The sequence below is a fragment of the Python bivittatus genome, unplaced genomic scaffold, assembly GCF_059951505.1.
Source record: "Python bivittatus isolate LINGU-HERP-01145 unplaced genomic scaffold, Pbiv_v1 ctg000080_np1212, whole genome shotgun sequence".
Classification (NCBI taxonomy): Eukaryota; Metazoa; Chordata; class Lepidosauria; order Squamata; family Pythonidae; genus Python; species Python bivittatus.
In genome coordinates, this window is record NW_028277035.1 from 80,326,783 (window position 1) to 80,345,957 (window position 19,175).

The 19,175-nt window shown below is 38.2% G+C and overlaps 1 protein-coding gene across 6 annotated transcripts in view; it reads left to right on the forward strand.

The window, feature by feature from the left end:
- ADAMTS9 (ADAM metallopeptidase with thrombospondin type 1 motif 9) overlaps positions 1-19,175 on the forward strand; it is a 143,366-nt gene that overhangs the window by 24,688 nt on the left and 99,503 nt on the right. For 4 of the 6 annotated variants that reach the window (XR_015794964.1, XM_088134396.1, XM_025170169.2 and 1 more), the window contains exons 6-12: positions 2,620-2,744; positions 4,357-4,397; positions 4,508-4,613; positions 5,622-5,768; positions 7,947-8,088; positions 11,872-11,979; positions 17,933-18,078. Coding sequence is in view for 5 of the 6 variants with exons in the window: in XM_088134396.1 (XP_087990522.1) it covers positions 2,620-2,744; positions 4,357-4,397; positions 4,508-4,613; positions 5,622-5,768; positions 7,947-8,088; positions 11,872-11,979; positions 17,933-18,078 (815 nt within the window). In the remaining variant the exon portion in view is untranslated. The remainder of the gene's footprint in view (positions 1-2,619; positions 2,745-4,356; positions 4,398-4,507; positions 4,614-5,621; positions 5,769-7,946; positions 8,089-11,871; positions 11,980-17,932; positions 18,079-19,175) is intronic. The other 2 variants (XM_088134395.1, XM_007433677.3) reach the window with 2 other exon arrangements.

Below are 19,175 nucleotides of genomic sequence, written 5' to 3' on the forward strand. Positions count from 1 at the left end.
GACCAGAGTCACGGAATGAATTAAGTTCGTAAACCGAGGTTCCACTGTATATATAAACATATATATATATACACATACACGTATATGCATATATATAACATAAGGAGCATAGCAGATCGGTATGAGCGAGAGCGGGGCTTTTAACCTAGCCTAGCTGGAGCTGGTGTGGGGCGCTGTTTTCATTTATTTTTTTAAAAAAATCAGTACATACTAATGGTGAGAATAAGTCACATGCAGCATTCTCTTGTATACCCCCCCCCAATTTGTAGTTCAGAGCTGATCATCATTTAATAATAATAATTTATTAAATGTATATGCCACCTGACTTCAGCAACTCTGGGCGGTTTATAATTGTTAATAACATTTAAGAACAGAAATCAATACAAAAAAACAAAACAAACAGCAAAAAAAAAAAAAAAGGTGCAAGACCAAACAACAGGAAACAAGCCAAGAAAACAAACCTGAAGGGGAATTGTCAGCCCTCCCAGGTAGACCAAACAGGAAGCATGACCAGATGGGCTAATTCTACTTTCTTGTATGGCTACGTTGACAGAATCTCACAAGTCTGAAAGTACAGATCTCCCGCCATCTTCTTTACAGCCCAAGAAATTAGGGAGGGTCTCTTCTGGGCCTCTTGCTCTGCCTGTTATGCAGATGCAGGCCATGCTGTCTCTTATGCAGCTGTCTCTTCGCCCCATTTCTCAAGGTCTTTCTCACATCTCAACAAAAAAGAAAAAAAGGGCATCAGCCAAAGGCCTGGGCAAAGAGCCAGGTCCTCCAGGCTCTTCCGAATAGCAGTAGCGTGGGAGCCATTCGGATTTTGTGGGGAACCTCATTCCAGATGGCACTGCTACGGAGAAAGCACACTTCTAGGGTCCTGACAGATGGCATTGTTTAACCGATGGAACCCAAAGCATGCCAACCCTGCTAGATTGGACTGGCCGGGCAGATACTATGGAAGACAGTCAGTCCCACAACCTGACCGTGAAGGAGAAGCTGTCTTATCTCTGATGCTACATTGAACTTCAGATGGATTGTCCACATAGCACAATGTGGCTGGGCCGAATGATCTTTTGTTCTTCTCCCCATTGACACGCATGGGCAAGAGGGTTGTCCATGTTTTGTTATTTTTGGAAATGCTCTCCAAAGAGGAGAGCTATATGGAAGATCCCCAACCATCCTCTCCAGCTTCCCTCTGCTTCCCTTTTTTGTTACTCCTTGCGATTTTGTGGCTGTCTTTTCTGCAGCCTGGATGCATGAGTTGCCCTTTCCTTCCCAATACCTGTTGGTAGTAAGCTTTGAGATTTCCTAATCTCCTCTTTCATTCCCACCACGATTCAGGCAGACCCAAACATCATAATCTTACTTTCCAAAGCGTCTTGGTTAATTTGTACTGTGATACATTGATTATGTGCCATCAAGTTGTCAACCATGTAGATTTTCTTCATGAAAATGTACCAAGAATCTATATCCTTAAAATGCATATTATGTAGCTATTCTTCTATTTTTATGTAACTTCAGAGTAAGCACATAATGGCCCAGTCTGGGTTGGGCCATTATTTATGGGGAACAGAAAACCTATGTCGTTTACAGTATTTAAAAGAATAATCTCTTTTCTTCTATGGGGGCTTTTACTGTAATTGTAGCAGGGGGAGGACAGTTTTGTTAACCTTTCACCCATGCCTGTTGTTTCAGATTCCCACACCCTGTACATGGTGATCATGACCTAGTTCAGGCCATTATGCATTTACTCTGGTGTAATATCTGCATGAGAATCTTTTTTTTTTTTTTTTTTTGTAAATTGGCTATGTATGGTGAACCAGATCAAATATAGTTGATTTATTAGATTTATACAATATTCCACTTTCCTCTAGATGCTCAAGACAGTATAGGTAGCATTCCTCTACTTTCCCCCCTGACAGCCGTTCTGGAAGGTTGGATTCATCTAATGGAGAGTGATTAGTAAAAAGTTACCCAGTGTGTTTTCATGGCTAACAGTGGACTTAAACTCTGGTCTCGCCAGTCCTAGTCCAACACTTCCACTAGTACAGCATACTGGGAGTCTCAGTTAAAAAGCTAACATCTGTATTTGCTAAATTCAGTTAATTTTAACATTAAGTTTTCTTTTTGTGGGTCAGTGTGTTGTATGAATCCAGGCAATTTAATTAGTTTGATTCAGTGCATTGTGAGAAGCCAGAAAATAGGTTAATTTGGTAATCAAATGAAGTGGGTTGTGTGAGCCCATCTAATATGTAATTTAGCTCTCAGTTTTTCTTTTCTAGGGAAGTCTTTATGGGAGAGGGAACACACATAGCTCTTTTTCTGATGATTTCTAGTACGGCTGATAATTACAAAAGCTGATTGCTAGTATCGTTCATATTACTTTGCTATTTTATGATTATCCTTTTCACACTTTACTCTTTATTGAGTTTATATTTTACCGAGGCGTATTTGGGGCAGAAAAGTGGTATGTAGATATTTTATTTTTAAAATAAAATGCCTTTTAATGAAATTTGCTGATCTGAAGAGTTGGTACCAGACTCCTTCTGACACCAGGAGGAAGGACTCCTAAGGGGGATAGGAAATTGTAACCATTCTTTTTGTACATTTTGTATTTAGGATGGCCCCTCCATATCTTACAATGCTCAGACAACACTAAAAAACTTTTGCCAGTGGCAGCAAACTCAGAACCAACTCAGTGAAGAGCATCCAGACAAACATGATACTGCTGTGTTGGTGACAAGGTATGTCATGGAAAGGTTTCCTCTCTCACCCTGAAATAACCATATTATTACCATGTAGTATGTTACTGTTGCATTCTAATGCGAAATAGAATCAGCGATAACTGGAATGTTGAGACGTGGCAAAGGGAAAAAATTATTGTATTTGAGTTTTACATTTTGACAAAGATGTGTAAAGAAGTTTTCTGGAAGTAATGTTTAGTCCCCATCTTTCTATACGTTTGTTGAAAACTCAAGCTGAGTTATTCTTCATACAAGATTATGATGTGCGGCAGTTTCTAAATACACCAGTTAGCAATGAAGACGTTGCTTTTACGGCAACTTTTTCAGCAATAGAGAAAGATTTGGGGAAGAAGCAGTGGTTGTATGAATGTGTATGTGTTTCCATTCCAGCTGTGGATATGACCTGTGATCTGACACATAAACATGATCTTTTTCCTTTTTTGCTTTAACAGCCACCCAGTTGCAAAATGCATTTTAGGTGTTGTTTTTTAATGCAGTTTATCAGTGGGGTGGATAATAAAGTTTGCTGAAGTTTAAATGGGGATGTGGGTGGGACAGAGGGAGGAAGCTAGCTGTGAAAGTTTCAAGCCTTCCACTTGAGATTCTAAATGGAGAAAAATAGGATGAACATTTGTCCTTGTAACTAATTCTAGGCATATCAGTTCAGCAGCTAATACCAGTGCTCCCCAGACATTTTTTTTTTTTGGTGCCTTCAAGTCAGTGTTGAGTCCTGGCAGCTGTTTGGAAAATCCCTGCAATTTTCTTGGCAAGATTTTTCTGGAGGTGGTTTGCCCTGGCTTCCTCCTTCCTAGGGCCGAGAGAGAGGGACTGGCCCAAGGTCACCCAGAATTCACAGTTTCCTAGTTTCTGGCCTGGTGACTTAACCACTACACCAAACTGGCTCTCAAACTGGGTTCCCCAGACTGGTACCATCCAAATATATTCCCAGAATTCCCAGTCATTGCTTATGCTTGCTGGAAAATATGGAAAGTATAATCCTAACACAACTAGAAAGTACCAGGTTGGAGAAAACTGGCTTGTTCTAACATAGCAAAAATATTAAATGATTCTAGTTAAAAGTATAAGGGACTATCTGATTGTTACTGGATCGGTTTAGCGATATGTTATGGACTGCCCGTGATATGGAGAATATTTTCAGCTACCTCCATGGGCTCAATTTTGGCAAAATCCCCTATGATTCTGAAATATTGTTACCTCTAAAGCAGAAATGTACAGTCCTTTTTTTGAAGTGGGGGGTGGGGGGAAGGACCATGCACTCTGCTTGACCTACAACAGGCTAATCATCACAGCCCAAAACCTGGGTAAGGCCAGGACAAACATTTAGCATTTAAATGCATGCAGTTTAATGTTAATGTTAATTTATATTTTAGTGTGTTCATTGAATATGTATAAGTTTACTCCATATGTACTTTGCCTTTATTATTCTGACACTTTAAAAAATATAGTTCATTCTTGCCTTTGAGCCTACTGCTATTCAATCTGCATGAAAAGAAATTGAAAATTAGCATTTGGTAGGAACAATAGGTTTATGGTGTTGTAAATGATAACTTGCATGGACATTAAATGCATTAAAAGTGTGTTTTGCTTTCAGGCAGGATATTTGTAGAGCTCATGACAAATGTGATACTTTAGGTAAGCTTAATTTCCTTTTTCTTACTCTTTAAGGCGATAGTTAACATTTTTGACAGTACGTTGTATGTCTTTATAACAAGCTCTTTTTTAATTTTATTTTTATTTCCCAGGTTTGGCTGAATTGGGTACAGTTTGTGATCCATACCGAAGCTGTTCAATTAGTGAAGACAGTGGACTAAGTACTGCTTTTACAATTGCACATGAACTTGGCCATGTGTATGTTCTGTAATTTTATATGAACTTTAAAAACAACAGTATATAGTATTGGGTAATATATTTTTAAAAAGCCTGTAGAATGATAAACTGCTGTGAGTTGCAAAATTCAGCAGGATATAAACATGACTATCTAAAATAATAATGAATTATTTTTAATTGTTCTAAGACATACAGTTTTCAGGAAAGAGCTGATTAATGTAAATAAACCAGGAAAACTAGAGTGTTTTAATTAGCTATTCAAAGTGAATTGTAGAATTCAAAAATATTTCTACAATGGCTCCATAATATGTATGTTATAATACAAGGCCAGATTTACATAAACTAAAATCTTTTCAATGCATAATCGAATCTTTGAATCCCAGGAGGATGAGCTCGTTTATTTATTTATTTATTTATATGTCAAATTTGTCACCGCCCATCTTGTTAAAATGACTCTTTATCTCTGTCCTGGTGATATCATCTTGGTTGCTGGTGCTATTCTGTTTCCTTGCCTGTACAGAAATTGAAATTCTTTGTAGGGTCTCCTTCAGGTTCAGGTTAGGGACAGATCATCATAGAGAAAATCCATCTATGTGGTCACTAAGAGTCAACAATGACTTGATGACACATAATCAGTCAATCAATCAATCTTGGGTTCAAATATATTTAGCCAACTGTAGGACAACCCCCCTGATTATACAAATAAGCTACAAATCTTGGCTTTGGAATGGATATCCTGGTCTACAGACATAACCCTGTTAATAAAATACTTCAAATTTCAAAGAAACGGGGTATGGAACTGTGTGTGTTTATTTGCAACTCGTTTCTGTTTAGCACAATAAGCACTACTTAAAGCGTAAGCCCGCAGAAGTTAAGCTCTTTTAAACCTCATTGATTTCAGCAGGGGAGTTAGCATGCCTAATTCCTTTCCACTATAATCCACTATACCTGAAAGTATTTCATTTGGACAAATCAACTTTAAAAAAAATATTATATGAATGCGGTGGTCAACCTACTATCTCTCTTTAGATTTAACATGCCCCATGATGACAATAACAAGTGCAAAGAAGATGGAGGAAAAAGCCAGCAACATGTTATGGCTCCCACCCTCAATTACAACACTAACCCCTGGATGTGGTCAAAGTGTAGCCGTAAATACATCACGGAATTTCTGGAGTAAGACTTTAATGATTTCTTAATGCACATCTCGTGATTTTTAAAAATACTTTGTGAACTGCTTTTGGCACAATATTGTGGGAAAGTGACGTGCCAATAAACAGGTGATGGTCATGATGAAGGCAGATGTCTGGGGGGGGTCTGTGTGTGTGTGTGTGTGTGTGTGTGTGTGTGTAGGGTGTACTGAAAGTCAGGCCCCATAAACAATTTATTATATACATTACATCACATGTTCAAATTGATTGTCATTTTCTTCTAAACGCTTTCTTACTCTGTATTGTTGAAGGCTTTCACGGCCGGCATACGATGGCTGGTGTGGGTCTTCCGGGCTGTGTGGCCGTGTTCTTGAAGTTTTGTTTCCTAACGTTTCGCCAGCATCTGTGACCGGCATCTTCAGAGGGCAGGAGCACAGACAGGAGCAGTTCTCTCTGTGCCTACAAACAAAACTTCCAGAACACGGCCACACAGCCTGGAAGACCCACACCAGCCACTTTCTTACTCGTTTGACCCATAACTTTTGAACATTCCCAAGTGCTGTAACATTTTCTCTGGAAAAGACCTGGCTTTTTACCCAGGTGCTGGGATGGAATGGGATGGGATGGGATGGGATGGGATAGGATGGGATGGGATGGGATGAGATGTTGGAAATTACTATGGGGCATCCCAAGGAGATGGTTAAGGTGCCGGGGGGGTGGGGGGGTTGGTTTTTGTTTTATGGCTATATGGTTATGTTTTATAGTTCTTGGGTTTTACTGCTATTGTGAACTGCCCAGAGTTGGTTGAGATGGGCGGCCCTACAAATCTTTTAAATAAATAAATAAACAAACAAATTAATTAATTAATTAATTAATTTAAAAAAAAAAGACATACTGTGATCGGCCTATGGGACCTGATTTTTGGTACACCTATATACGTACAGTACGTGTGTGCGTGTGTGTATGAATGACATTTATCGCTTTTTTTTCCTTTGGCGTAAATCGCCTCGAGTCATTTGAGGTAGGGCAGGATAGAAATGTTGTTATAACTAGCGTGCTAGATAAATTTAGGAAGCACGCAGCGAATGCATATACGCACATGCAGCTCGTCTCTTGATTTGTTTCTGCGTATTATAGGTATGTGGATCATAAGGTGCATGGGGATGAATTCATATCTGAACTTTTAGTTTTTCCTTGGCAAAAATGCTGGGTAAAAAGAAAGAAATAGAACTAAGTGGCAAACAGCTGCCGCATGAAAAAAGAAGGAGCATTCCCCTGAAAAATATTGTGTGATCACAAGACCTGGACCAAAAAAGTTGCAGTGTAATTTCTTTTCCTAATTCTAGACTGTGTGCCCCGTTCTCTTCCAGGAGGGACTCTACTCCTTTCTGGTTTTTCCCCCAACTGTGTTTTCTAGCTACTAAGCAAGCTCGTTTTGCACTGGGTTGCTTCTTAAGGGGTGAAAGGACTCTTCTGCAAATTGGGGGAGGGATTCCATAAACAGAGCAATGCCTCCCTCTTTTTTCTTTGACCCCGCTTTGGCTATCCTTCTACTGATACTCAGTAGCTGAATTTTATATCAAAAAGAGTAATGAAGAGGTTCATTTTGGAGTACAGAACCCACATCTTAAGCAGGGCATTCTCACAAAATAATAGTGCTAACTAGGGTTCCGCATCCTTCAACAATGATTTGGAAGAACTCCCAAATAATTCACAGGAGCCAAATTCATTAAAGAAACTCACGTTTTTTTTCAGGAGAGTCTGAAAAATAGATGCTACTGCTTTAAAGTTAATGTGACTCTTAAAGCAGTCCCATCTTTTTCCAGGCACAGAAGTCTGAAAAAACCTTTGGCTGTTTTAATTAATAGCAGCAGGGTACTATGCTACATGAGGCCTGAAGCCCTTCTTCCAAATCATTTTTGAAACTAGCATTAAGCATTGAACTTTAATTTATACTATAAAAATAAATTGTGCTGTTGTTAGGAGCTGGTACATGTCATGAAATACAACAGTTGATGGCAGGATAGCAGTTGTTCAGTTGTCTGGCAACTATATGAACTGAATGTTCTAGTTACTGTGGGCCAAGTGTTATCTGTTCAGTGTTCATATTCTCTTGATTATCTATTAGTCGGAGATTTTAAAATAACCTTAATCTACTACTGCACTATAGCAGCGGAGATAACTGTAATGCTTTTCATTGTAGCACTGGATACGGGGAGTGTTTGCTTGATGAGCCTTCATCAAGAACCTACTCTTTGCCTCAACAACTTCCTGGTTACATGTATGATGTCAATAAGCAGTGCGAGTTAATTTTTGGGCCTGGAGCTAAGGTTTGCCCTTATATGGTAATGTGCTTTTTTACTTCTTTGGTTTGCTTATAATATGAAAGACTGTTAGGCTTATCAAAAGTAAAATGCATGTGTCTACTTGGTATGCAAGTTTCTGAACTGGAAAAAGACCTTCTGAAAAATATTGTGGCCTGCTCAGTTTGGATTTCAGTTTATAATTTCCCACACAGGTTTCTACAATATTCTGTCTTGTATATGCCCAGTCATTTGAGATAGGTAGGTGAATGGAGTCAATCACCGCCCTCAAACAAACAGCACCATCCTTCCTTTAGGACACTGTTCTACACAGAACGTTTTGTCAGCCGGTATGGCCCCATACATTCCATACCGTAGTGAAAGGAAGCCATAGCAAAGCATGGGCTATGTCTGAATAATGGTGAGAAGGCAGCCTATTTGATCAGCAACTGAGATACTTGCAAGCAATACTTTTTTAAGTCTTCAAAAGGAGTCTGTCATTGTGTGAGTACAATAATCTCTAAAATTAGGTTGTGTATTGTGTATTAGCTTAAAAAGTGGGGAACATGTTTGCAGAAATTCACAGCCACCTGTTTACACAAGGCAGTGTTGTTGTTTTATTTATACATTTGCACTAAGAACTATGAAAGAGCTGTGTTTATTGATGTCACGCTCATGGTCTGATTATTTAATCCGGATTGAGGTGACATAGAAAATGATTAATCAGAAGTGTTGCAAATTATATGCATCACTAGTTTTATCAACATGTGCTAAAGTGTCTTCAACAGTCACACTTATAGACGTAGACATACACTTTCAGCTTTGGAGGGTGGAATCTGTTTTGGTAACTTGGAAGCGTAAATTGGGACTTGATGTGACATCTTTCAGAAAGTTGGGACTTCTAGCACTAGAAGTTAAAAATTCCTATTTATTTAAACAATAAACAATAATCTATCTAATCTGACTGAGTCACATCACCCCTTATACAATCAGTACAGATATGCCCTGTGAAGTAATAAGAGTTTTCAAGACCTCCTTGAGAGTCCAAAGATTGGGGACATTCCTTATCTCAAGACACATGGTGTTCCAAAGAGCAGGGTTGGCCACTGAGAAGATGAGTCCTTGAGCTGCCACCCTCCTCATCTCTTGTGGGATGGGGAACCTCAGCATGTGCTTTCCCTCAAAGATTGCATGGCATGAGCCACATCTAGGGTAAGAAAGATGGTCCATGTAGGTACTTGGGTGCCAAACCATGCAAGGCTTTAAAGGTGATAACAAACACTTTGAACTGGATTCAGAAGCAAACTGGTAACCAATGCAACAGTCACAACATAAGTGTAGCACCATTGGATTTTGCTACCCTCAGTAAGCAGATGGGCCATGGCATTTTGTACAGTTTGGAGCTTCTGGGTTGTTTTCAAAGGCAGCCACATGTACAGAATGTTACAGTGCACAGGATGATAAGGACAAAGTCCCTAATGGTCATATCCTCCACTGATACTGTAACGGGAATCCAGAGTACCCCAAATTGCAGACCCGCTCCTTTAGTGCAACATAATCCAGAATCAAACTTGGAAAGAGGCTTCAGCCAGGACTATCACTGATAACTCTGTCTTTCAGGGATTTAATCTGAGCTTGTTTTGATCCATCCAGACCATTACAGCTAGGATGTCTGTGGTATCCCTGGTCTGCTTTAGGGCTAGCAGTATACCACTGGGTGTTATCAACATACTAATACTTTCTCACTCCAGACTTCTCCATCAGATTGTCAATATTGAACAGCATGGGGGAGAAGACCAACCCCTCTAGAAACCAAAAGCAAAACTGTTCTTCTCTCAGGCATACTTAAAGAACAAACTGTTTAAGGTTAAGTCTCCAAGCCTTAACCCTTGCGGGTAATTCAAAACTATATCATGGTTTTTATTTTATTTTATTTCATTGTATTTGCCACCCAACTCCAGTGGTGGTTGATGTCAGAGGCAACTGAGAGATCTGATAGTACCAAGAGAAGCGCAGTTCCTCCTTCCAGCTCCCAACAAATATCATCCACAAGGGCAACCAGTGGATGAAACCATTTCTGTTTCAAGCTGAAGCCTGAAGCCTTCTGCCCTGGGTCCAGAACATTTGTTTCCTCTAGAATCTCCTATCTTCCTTTAGGGAAGGCCCTAGCACCTTCCCTAAAATCTTCCATAACAAATTGGGAATTGGTCAATAGTTATCCAAAGTAGCTGGATTGAGAGATGGCTTCTTCAGGAAGGTGTGTACCTGCGTCCTTCAAGAAAGCTGTTCCCTTAATGGGGCATTAGCCATCTCCCAAACCAGCCATAGAAATAAGCAAGGTAAAGTATGAATCTAGTTTACAGATGGCAACCTCATGCCAGACAGTCTCATCCATATCCTCAGTTTTCACGAGCTCAACCATTGTCTGGCAAGATAGCACCCTGGACATCTTTCAGACCTGTCCAAATAGAGACAGAGTTAATGTGAGCAAAGCCTTGCAAACATGTCACAGTGGCCTGCAGTAGGACTTTTGGTCCCAACTTCCCCTCCCCCCCCAAGAATGGGTAACCTTGAACAGAGCTGCTGATGTGGGTCTATGGACACAATAAGGAAATAAGGCTTCCCTGCTCTTATCGCAGTGGTGTGTTCCCAGACATGGTACTCAAGTGTGATCAGGTGGTTCACTCTTGTTTATTCCTCTATCATTATTATGGCATCATTTCATCTCCTGTGGTTTTTCGATGAACCATAGAACTAGGGAGGACAGGCCACTTGGTGGCAATCTCATTCAATGGCATCGCCATCCTCATATCCCAGAGCCTGGTGAGGCATGCAGCATAAACATGCAGGATTGCTGGGAAATTCCCTAAGATTGATCAAGATATTTTCACCTTGCTTTGGTCTCTTATCAATTAAAAAAATACATAGAGATAGAAACCCTAGAAAGGACTGGTGTCACAGAATAACTCTTTAAGCAACTTATCCATGTAACTTCCCAGCATCTACTCAGAAGTAAGTCCCACTGAGCTTAGTAAGACTTACTTATAAGTAAGCATGAATTCTAAATTCTACCCACTATGTTGTATATAACAGAATAATATATGTATGTATATGTAATTATAAATCAGAAATTACAGAGGAAGGTGAGTGAAATTCTGTAGAATTGTAGCTTATATGCGTATTTTAATAAGAATATAAAGTTAATATGGAAGACAATCTCATAGGAAATGGTGATTGGTAATCTGTGTAAGAGGGCTTTGTGTTAATGGGATTGATTTGAACGCACAGTATGTTCAAGTCTTAATAATTTTAATTTTAATCTTGTTTTTCTTTTTCCTTTGCCTTTCTCAGCTGTAGCATATTCAAGTTTTTCTTAATAATCACGAACTTTAAAAACAGAAACCATTAATTACTTCAAGGGAAGAGAATACAAGAACAATTCAGATGGGAAGCAGAGTCAGATATTTCGATAAGAATCTGTCAAATCTGAGGATAGTAGAAATATTCACTATTTCTGATTTTCACGTTTTGTTCATTTTGTATTTCAATAGGAACGTTTTAACCAATTTTTCATGTCATTTCTGTGCATTTTGTATGGGCACAAGCTTAGCTTTGAAATCAGGAGGATAAGACATTTGAGCCAAACATTTCAGTGTTTGCAACCTTAGCCAAGTCACTTCCTCTAGTTTATTGTGCTCATTGTTTATACTTCCTTTCTCAGTGATGGTAATAGCACCAGGGAGATAATCTAAAATAACTATGTGGCCTATAGCATATGTTATACTGGCTGTTCAGTAATGCTGAGACCATTTAAAATCACTTAAGCAGAAGCAGTGCAGAAGACTCTGGTGCATAAATGCTGATGGAGCGCATAAAGGATGTCGTACTCAACACACCCCGTGGGCAGATGGGACGGACTGCGGCCTAGGAAAGGTGGGTCGGTGTCTTTGCTCTACCTATTGTCGTGATGGCGGTTCATTGGGAAAACCTTAAACCATTTTATTGTTTCATAGCAGCGTTTTTAAATTGCTGTATCACTAAGCTGTACTTATTCACAGACCATTTCCCATTTGCCTATTCACTAAAAGAAAAACCCCAGCCTTCTCTTTTGAATACGATGTTTTCCTTTCTCTAACATCCAGGCAGCAATCTGAACCCAACTTGATACTGGGCAACCATTTAATAATGGGATTGCCTGGAGGCCATTCCAAGGGGCAGATTATTTCTGTGTGGGATTTTCCCATATCAGCTCATAACATTTTCTTTTTAAACACTATTGAAGGCATCCTCACAGATAATTTGGAGCAAGCAGTTTGAGTGCAGACTACTGATATAACATCTGGAGCCCAGTCCCCTCAGTTGGAGCTTATCTTCCTTTAAAACATTTTCTGTGGCTTTCAGGGGTTCTTTAACCAAGGTGAAGCAAAATGTTTTGCTTCAGATCTGCAGATTTTAAAACTCCTGAGGTCTATAATCAGTCAAAAAAATATCATTTTTAAAAAAGAGAATACATTTGGACACCCAAAACCTAACACGCCCAGAAAAACCTTGAAATTAAAACAACTACATTATAGAAATGTCTGGTTTAAGTCTCTTTCCTAAAGTAGACATACTCACGTGATGTTAGACATATTTTATGTGTGAGAACACTGAGCTGGATAGTATTAAATCAAATAATAATCCAAACTCTAAACTTTTCAGACAAATATTTGTTATACAGTATTTGTTTACTTTAGTTCAGGGTTAGCGTGGTGCTGCTATGATGTAAAAAGCAGATTCAGATTTCAGTATAAAGTATGTTCATGGAGTTGGATTTGCCCATCCTAATGGGAAAGCATCTGTAATAAGCTTATCATTGAGAGTTACCACTGGTGGTGACTAGGTCATAGTAAATTTCTCACAGGAGAAGGCCTGCCTTCCACCGTTAGTTCTAATTGTGTAAAATACGTCTTGTATCAAGCCAGCTAAACAGTCTGTCCTACGGTGGGTATAATTGCTATTCAGCAGTGTTACTGTACACGGAGCTGTTCTGCAAAATATTCTTTGGGGATAGTGCCACCTCAATTAACACCATGTGTGTGTTTTATTTGTGTCAGCTGTGGTATTTACAAGCCAGTGCAGAAAGTTAGTGTATGGAATAATCTTGATTTTCTTAAATGTTCAGAGTGTCTTTTCCATTTGGAGTCTAGTGATTGCTCATAAATGGTGTGCAGCTATTTGTAGCCTTTTAGAAGGGAGATAGATTCTAAAGTATCCACATCAGAGACATGAAGCCACCCTAACTAAAAAATGCTGGGTTTACATTTTTCCCCCTCTGCACCCCAGCCCAGCTGACCCCCTTATTTACATTCTTTGCTACTGCAGTGTTTAATATGATACTTATTGGGTCAAAAAAAAAAATATTTCTGCAAACAAAGCATACTTTTTCTTTTAAGACATTGCAATATCTAACCTATAATTGAAAAAACAGAGAGATTGCTTTCCTTAGAAGCTGTCATAACTTGTATTTCTTTCTCTGGATCAGTAAATGGGCACAACCAAGAGAATACATCAGCCAGTCTTAGCAAATACATTGCCAGTCATAGATAAAGAGAATAAGAGCCATTCATATTTCCAAAATAAGTTTTTTTAAAAAATTATTGCAATGCAGGCTATAAAATTGCTGGGTTCATCTTGCACAGGCACCTGAATTATACACTTCTCTTCATTTTTTATAAAACAAAGGAAAAACTGAAAGCTTCTGGTTCTATTTTTAAACAAATTGCAATTACCTGTTATGTCTGAACTCAGGAAACTGTGGTCTGTTTAAATCCTGTTACCAGGAAAAGGATTTGACAATGTGACTTATCTTAGCATTTGTGTAAAACACATATATAAAAATAAAAGAAATAATGGTTTCCCATTAAGTATTCATCAGAGTAGATCCACATCCCCAGCATTCTAATAGTGATATGATTAATTATTTCTCTTGGTAAAACATCAAATGGCCTGATTATCATGAAAGATGCTGCCTGCTTTAAATAACGTGTTTAGAAGTATAAGTATAAAATGTGCCTGAATCTAAAATGCAGTATGTATGTGCATGTAGAACATATATTTGTTAGTTTTCCCCATCTACTGTACAAATAATAGAAGTTTCATTTTTGCCAACTAACCTCTTGGCAACATTTAATTAATTGATTAATTAATGAACTTTAACTATTTATATGGTATCATTTTTTAATGGTTCTTGTGTCTTTGGTTTTAATTGTGAGCTGCCCAGAGCCACCTGCTGGGGGAGATGGGCAGCATACAAATTTAATAAATAACTAAGTAAGTAAGTAAAAATTCTCTAATGCGATCCCAGTTCAGAATAGAAAGATAGTGGACTGATTGGGAAGGGCATTATGTCTAGAAATTGCTAATTAAATACAATAGCTTTCATTTCTTTAAAAAAAGGAATATTACTGCTTCTTTTGTGATTAGGGACAGGAAGGGTCACATACATTTTTAGAGGGAAGCAGTAATTTTGCCCTACCCCTATATCCAAGGAATACCATTGACACATGTTAGAGCATATTTTTGGTAGGGGCAAGTTAAAAGACAAGAACATTTTTTATTTATTCCCATGTCCAGAAATCCCAATTCACTGCTAATTTATATAATTAGAGCTTAAAAAGTTTCTAAGGTGATCTTAAAATATGCTAGTCATCATGGCAATAATGATGTCCCTGCAACAATAAAACTGAATAAAGCAAAAGTCTTGGGTTTGCTGTTAATAAAAGTAGCACTTGGTATTGTTGACTATCAAAAGTCTCTTGGCAATAATAACAACAACAACAACAAATCAGTAGTAGAGACATTAAAGTCAGATTTTAAACATATGTTTTAGAGCCTTTTTAACCCCCACCCCACCCCTCCCCATCCACAAAAGAAAGCAATGCCTTCAGCTTGGCAGTAATGCATACCAGGGATTGAGGGCAGGTACAGAGAAGGATTGATGCCCAAAGCCATGACAACTATAGGAGAACTTGCTCTTTACTCCTAAGAAGTAGAGAAATTATCCAGAAAAGGGCACTATCTCAAGTAGCCTGGCCTCAAGCCCTAAATGGCTTTAAAACTTATAATTTAGCACTCAGTATTTTACCCAGAAACTGATTGGCAGTCAGTGTAATGCTTGTGAAATTACAAATGTAATGTGGTCTCTGAGTTCTTCAGAGACCAACAGGGCTACTGTCTTTGTGGTAATTGAAGTTTCCAGACCAGAAATAAAGTTAATCCCATGCTGAACTTGTTTACGCAAGTCAAGCTTGGTGGTTACCATTCCAAGGACAGGACATTCCAACGTTCTCCTGAACTTTCTGTTTTTCTTTTCCCTGGAGCATGCCAGTCTGACTGCTCTGGGGACAGTTCAGCAGTTTCCTGGAAGTAAATCTTCCAGAATAAGAAGTGGTTTTCAGTGTTCCAGAAATGGCATTTTCCCTCACATTGTTCTTATGAATTATAGCCACATCACCATGTTGTCTCTTCCCTTGCCTACTTTACCTTAGAATACCTGGCTAGGAGAGTCTTGGGCCCATGCTAGCCCATGTATTTCCTCCAGAAAGATCTCCATTATACAGTCCAGATTCAGTCCCTCACATCATGAAATGTCCCTGCTTTATTTTAAGCCAACGTGACATTGCATAGTCTCCCTTGGGTATAGCTCGGTTCCCTTCCACCTTACTGAACATTTGATATCCTGTGGCTTAGCACTGTCATAGTCTGTGAGGGGTTTACATTTTAGAATTTTTAATTTTTATTTTAACATTGCAGCCTTATGTAGGCCTCTTAGAGCCAATAGGTATTTAGCAGCCTAGAAGCCTTGATTGATTGGTATGGAAGGAAGGAAGGAAGGAAGGAAGGAAGGAAGGAAGGAAGGAAGGAAGGAAGGAAGGAAGGAAGGAAGGAAGGAAGGAAGGAAGGAAGGAAGGAAATTAAAAAAAAAAAAAGCAAAATCCAACTCTTCAGGAGCTAAAAAGACCAAAATAGCTCTTACATTCCTAATCTTCCTTTCTTTTTAATGGACTGTTGACCTTCCAACAAATCTTATATTCTCTACTACAATATTCATCAACTTCTAATTTCCATTATTTTAAAAGGTACTTCTGCTTTATAACTAGAGGCAGTACAAATGTTGCTTTAGGACAATTTGATAACAATGACGATGATGATGATTAGTGCATTATTCATAGATTTATCCTACCTCATTTGTCAAATGGAGAAAGCCTTATTTGTGACATGTGAATTTCTTTTTGCCATTTATGGTGCCATCACCATTTTTTTTAGTTCTGCTCTCTGTTTCTTTCTGCCAATCTAAAGTCGATTATCCCTCCTTGCTGCCCGATAAGCACATACTACGGGATCATTGTAAAAGATGGTCTGTCTATCAAAATCTAGGCTAACCGTTTTCCCTCTGTGATTTTTATAAAATCAAAACTTCCTTCTTCCTTCTTAGCAGCTTGCCATGATGTATTTATATATCAAGGAAACTTTGAACTAGTCATAAAAGTTGAATCTTATCCATGAAATGCGCAGATGGAAGGGAGAATTTTAACATAAACGCATTTTCTAAATCGCTGTATCTTAACAAAATCTGTGAGGTATTTTATGCATAGTTTTTTATTCATTTTATGCTACTCATTTGCTGTACCCTCAGTGAATACAGTGCAGCATCAGCTAACAGCCTATGCAGATGAAAGCCATGGCAGGGAAAAATCATTAAATTTCTGTGTCTGTTACAAATTCTGGAATGCTAGTGCCACTGCATTATCTAGCATTATTAACTACACTGAGAAACACAAGTAATACTGCAAAGTGATGGAATGTTTCCTAGTTCCACTTGTTATAAGTAATCTCAATTTTCTGTAATATTTATTGCCTATCTAGTTGAGATGTTTCTAGGGAAGTGGATGAAAAAACTGTTCTCTAGCTTTTTAAAAATTTATTTTATTACCTATGTGTATCTATAAATTGCTTTTTGTATTAAATTTAAAAGCCACAAGAATTAAGAATAAAAAATTGTGTTGTAGCCGGAGGCAGGATAATAGATGGATATAATTTTGGATACTAATGAAAATTAATATACATAATTCAGAATAAGACCACCTCTCTCAACTCATTTGAGGAAGGAAGGGAATCTTATCTTTAATGAAACATTCTAACAAGTATAAATATAAAAATCTCTTAGCCCTTTGAGGTAGTCCAGACAAGAAGCATGAAAATGAATACTAATTTTGCCTTTATTGTAAGGTTATATTAAACAGAATCTTGCAAGTCTGAAAGTACCCCTCCCGTCCCTCACTTTTACTCTCCTGAAAACTAGGGAGGGTCTCTTCTGAGACTTTTTCTCCACCCCTCCTCCTTCCGACTCAAATTTTGTTTCTCGGACCGTGGTCTAGGCTGTGGCTCCCCCTCCTGTTTCCCAACATCATTCCCACATACCATTACAAAATCAGAGAAAGTTTTATTTCAAAAACATTGTAATATGTGGGAAGAAAAGATCATTTGTTATATTTAAGAGGTGGTAAGTTACAAAAATTGTTTATACTTGGTATGATGAAGGTGAGAAGTCACTTCTTTATATATTTCTTTTCTTTTTCTTTACTATATTCTTAATTTTTTTCCTATTTCTTCTACAATGTTTTCCTTTTTTTCCTTTCTTTTCTGCTCCTTCTACTCTTTCTTTTTATTCTTCTATCTTTTTTTAGTTTGTATTAGTTTTTACTGTTGTAATTATAATCTTTAATAAAATTACTATAAAAAAACATTGTAATGTGTTAGAATTAAGCCTGATTGTACAATGAAATAACATTATTGACAGTTTTTTCTCTCTTTTCCTTTCTCTTGTCTCCTTTCTGGAATTTAGCATTGCAAGTATGGCCATTGCGTTCCCAAAGAACGAGAAGTACCAGTGACAGACGGGGCTTGGGGTGCATGGAGTCCCTTTGGAGCTTGCTCACGAACATGTGGTGGGGGTATTAAAAATGCTATTCGAGAATGCAACAGGCCTGAGTAAGTACAACAGTTAAATATTTCAACTGTATTCTCACAACACTTCAAGGTAGGAGTCCTGTTTTAATAAACCAATTATGAATGGCAGCAACCTGTGTTTGCAACACAGCAAGTTTTTTCCTCCTTTCTACATGTGTAGAACTTGGAAGAAGTTCTAACTTCATCTAAGCTCCAAACCCATATTTGAGTCATTGGGTCCAAGCAGGCCAAGATAAGAACCCAACTTCAAACCAGGATTAATTGTTGGCTTAAGGATGCTGGCTTGTTGGAGTGTACTGAATATAATGCTAGATTCATATATCACATGAAATTATCTCTTTCTGCCTTGTCTTTAGTAGGTGATCTGAAGGGGGAATGAAGCTGCTGTGAATAGGCCACATGCACCAGCAAGTTGCTTGTTCGCATGATGGTTTATAATGACAGGATTCCTGGCTTTAAAACAAATGTGGGTGCAGCCTGTTAGATGACAAAAGGAATGAGGATATAGTGAACACCCTTGCCTGAAAACCAAAAACTAGCTTGATAATAAAATATGCTGCCTCACAAAACACACAGATTATTCACAGAACAGGTGGTAATGCTCTTTTTGTGAAACCTGCTTCCTAGAGATGCTTGACTGTTGGCTGCTCTGAATTTATTTTGGTGCAGTGATGCACTTTATTTTAATTTGGAATGTTTGATCGTGGTTGCGCTTGTTTTTATGCTGTTGCTAATTTACAGTATTGAATATTTTAGTATGTTTTGAAATGGTGTAATTTGCTTTGGAATTTTATTGAGGGATAGAATATAAATTTTTACAACAGGTAGCTAAATTAATAGACTAATAAATAAGATCACTGTGTGAAAAGCATTTTGGCAAAATGGATCAAGATATCACGAATGACTCATGCAAAATGATGTGAAGATGACAAACAGATGGCATGCACGCGTACATATAGAGTATGACGAACAGATGGCATGCATCTATGTACATATATAGTACGCATACTGGGGACAGCTGTAACCCAGTGAAGTATTTCGACATGTATTCAACGAAACATGTTTTATTGCATATGTTGATCCATGTAAAGGCCTGTACTTAGACTGGAAATTGCCCT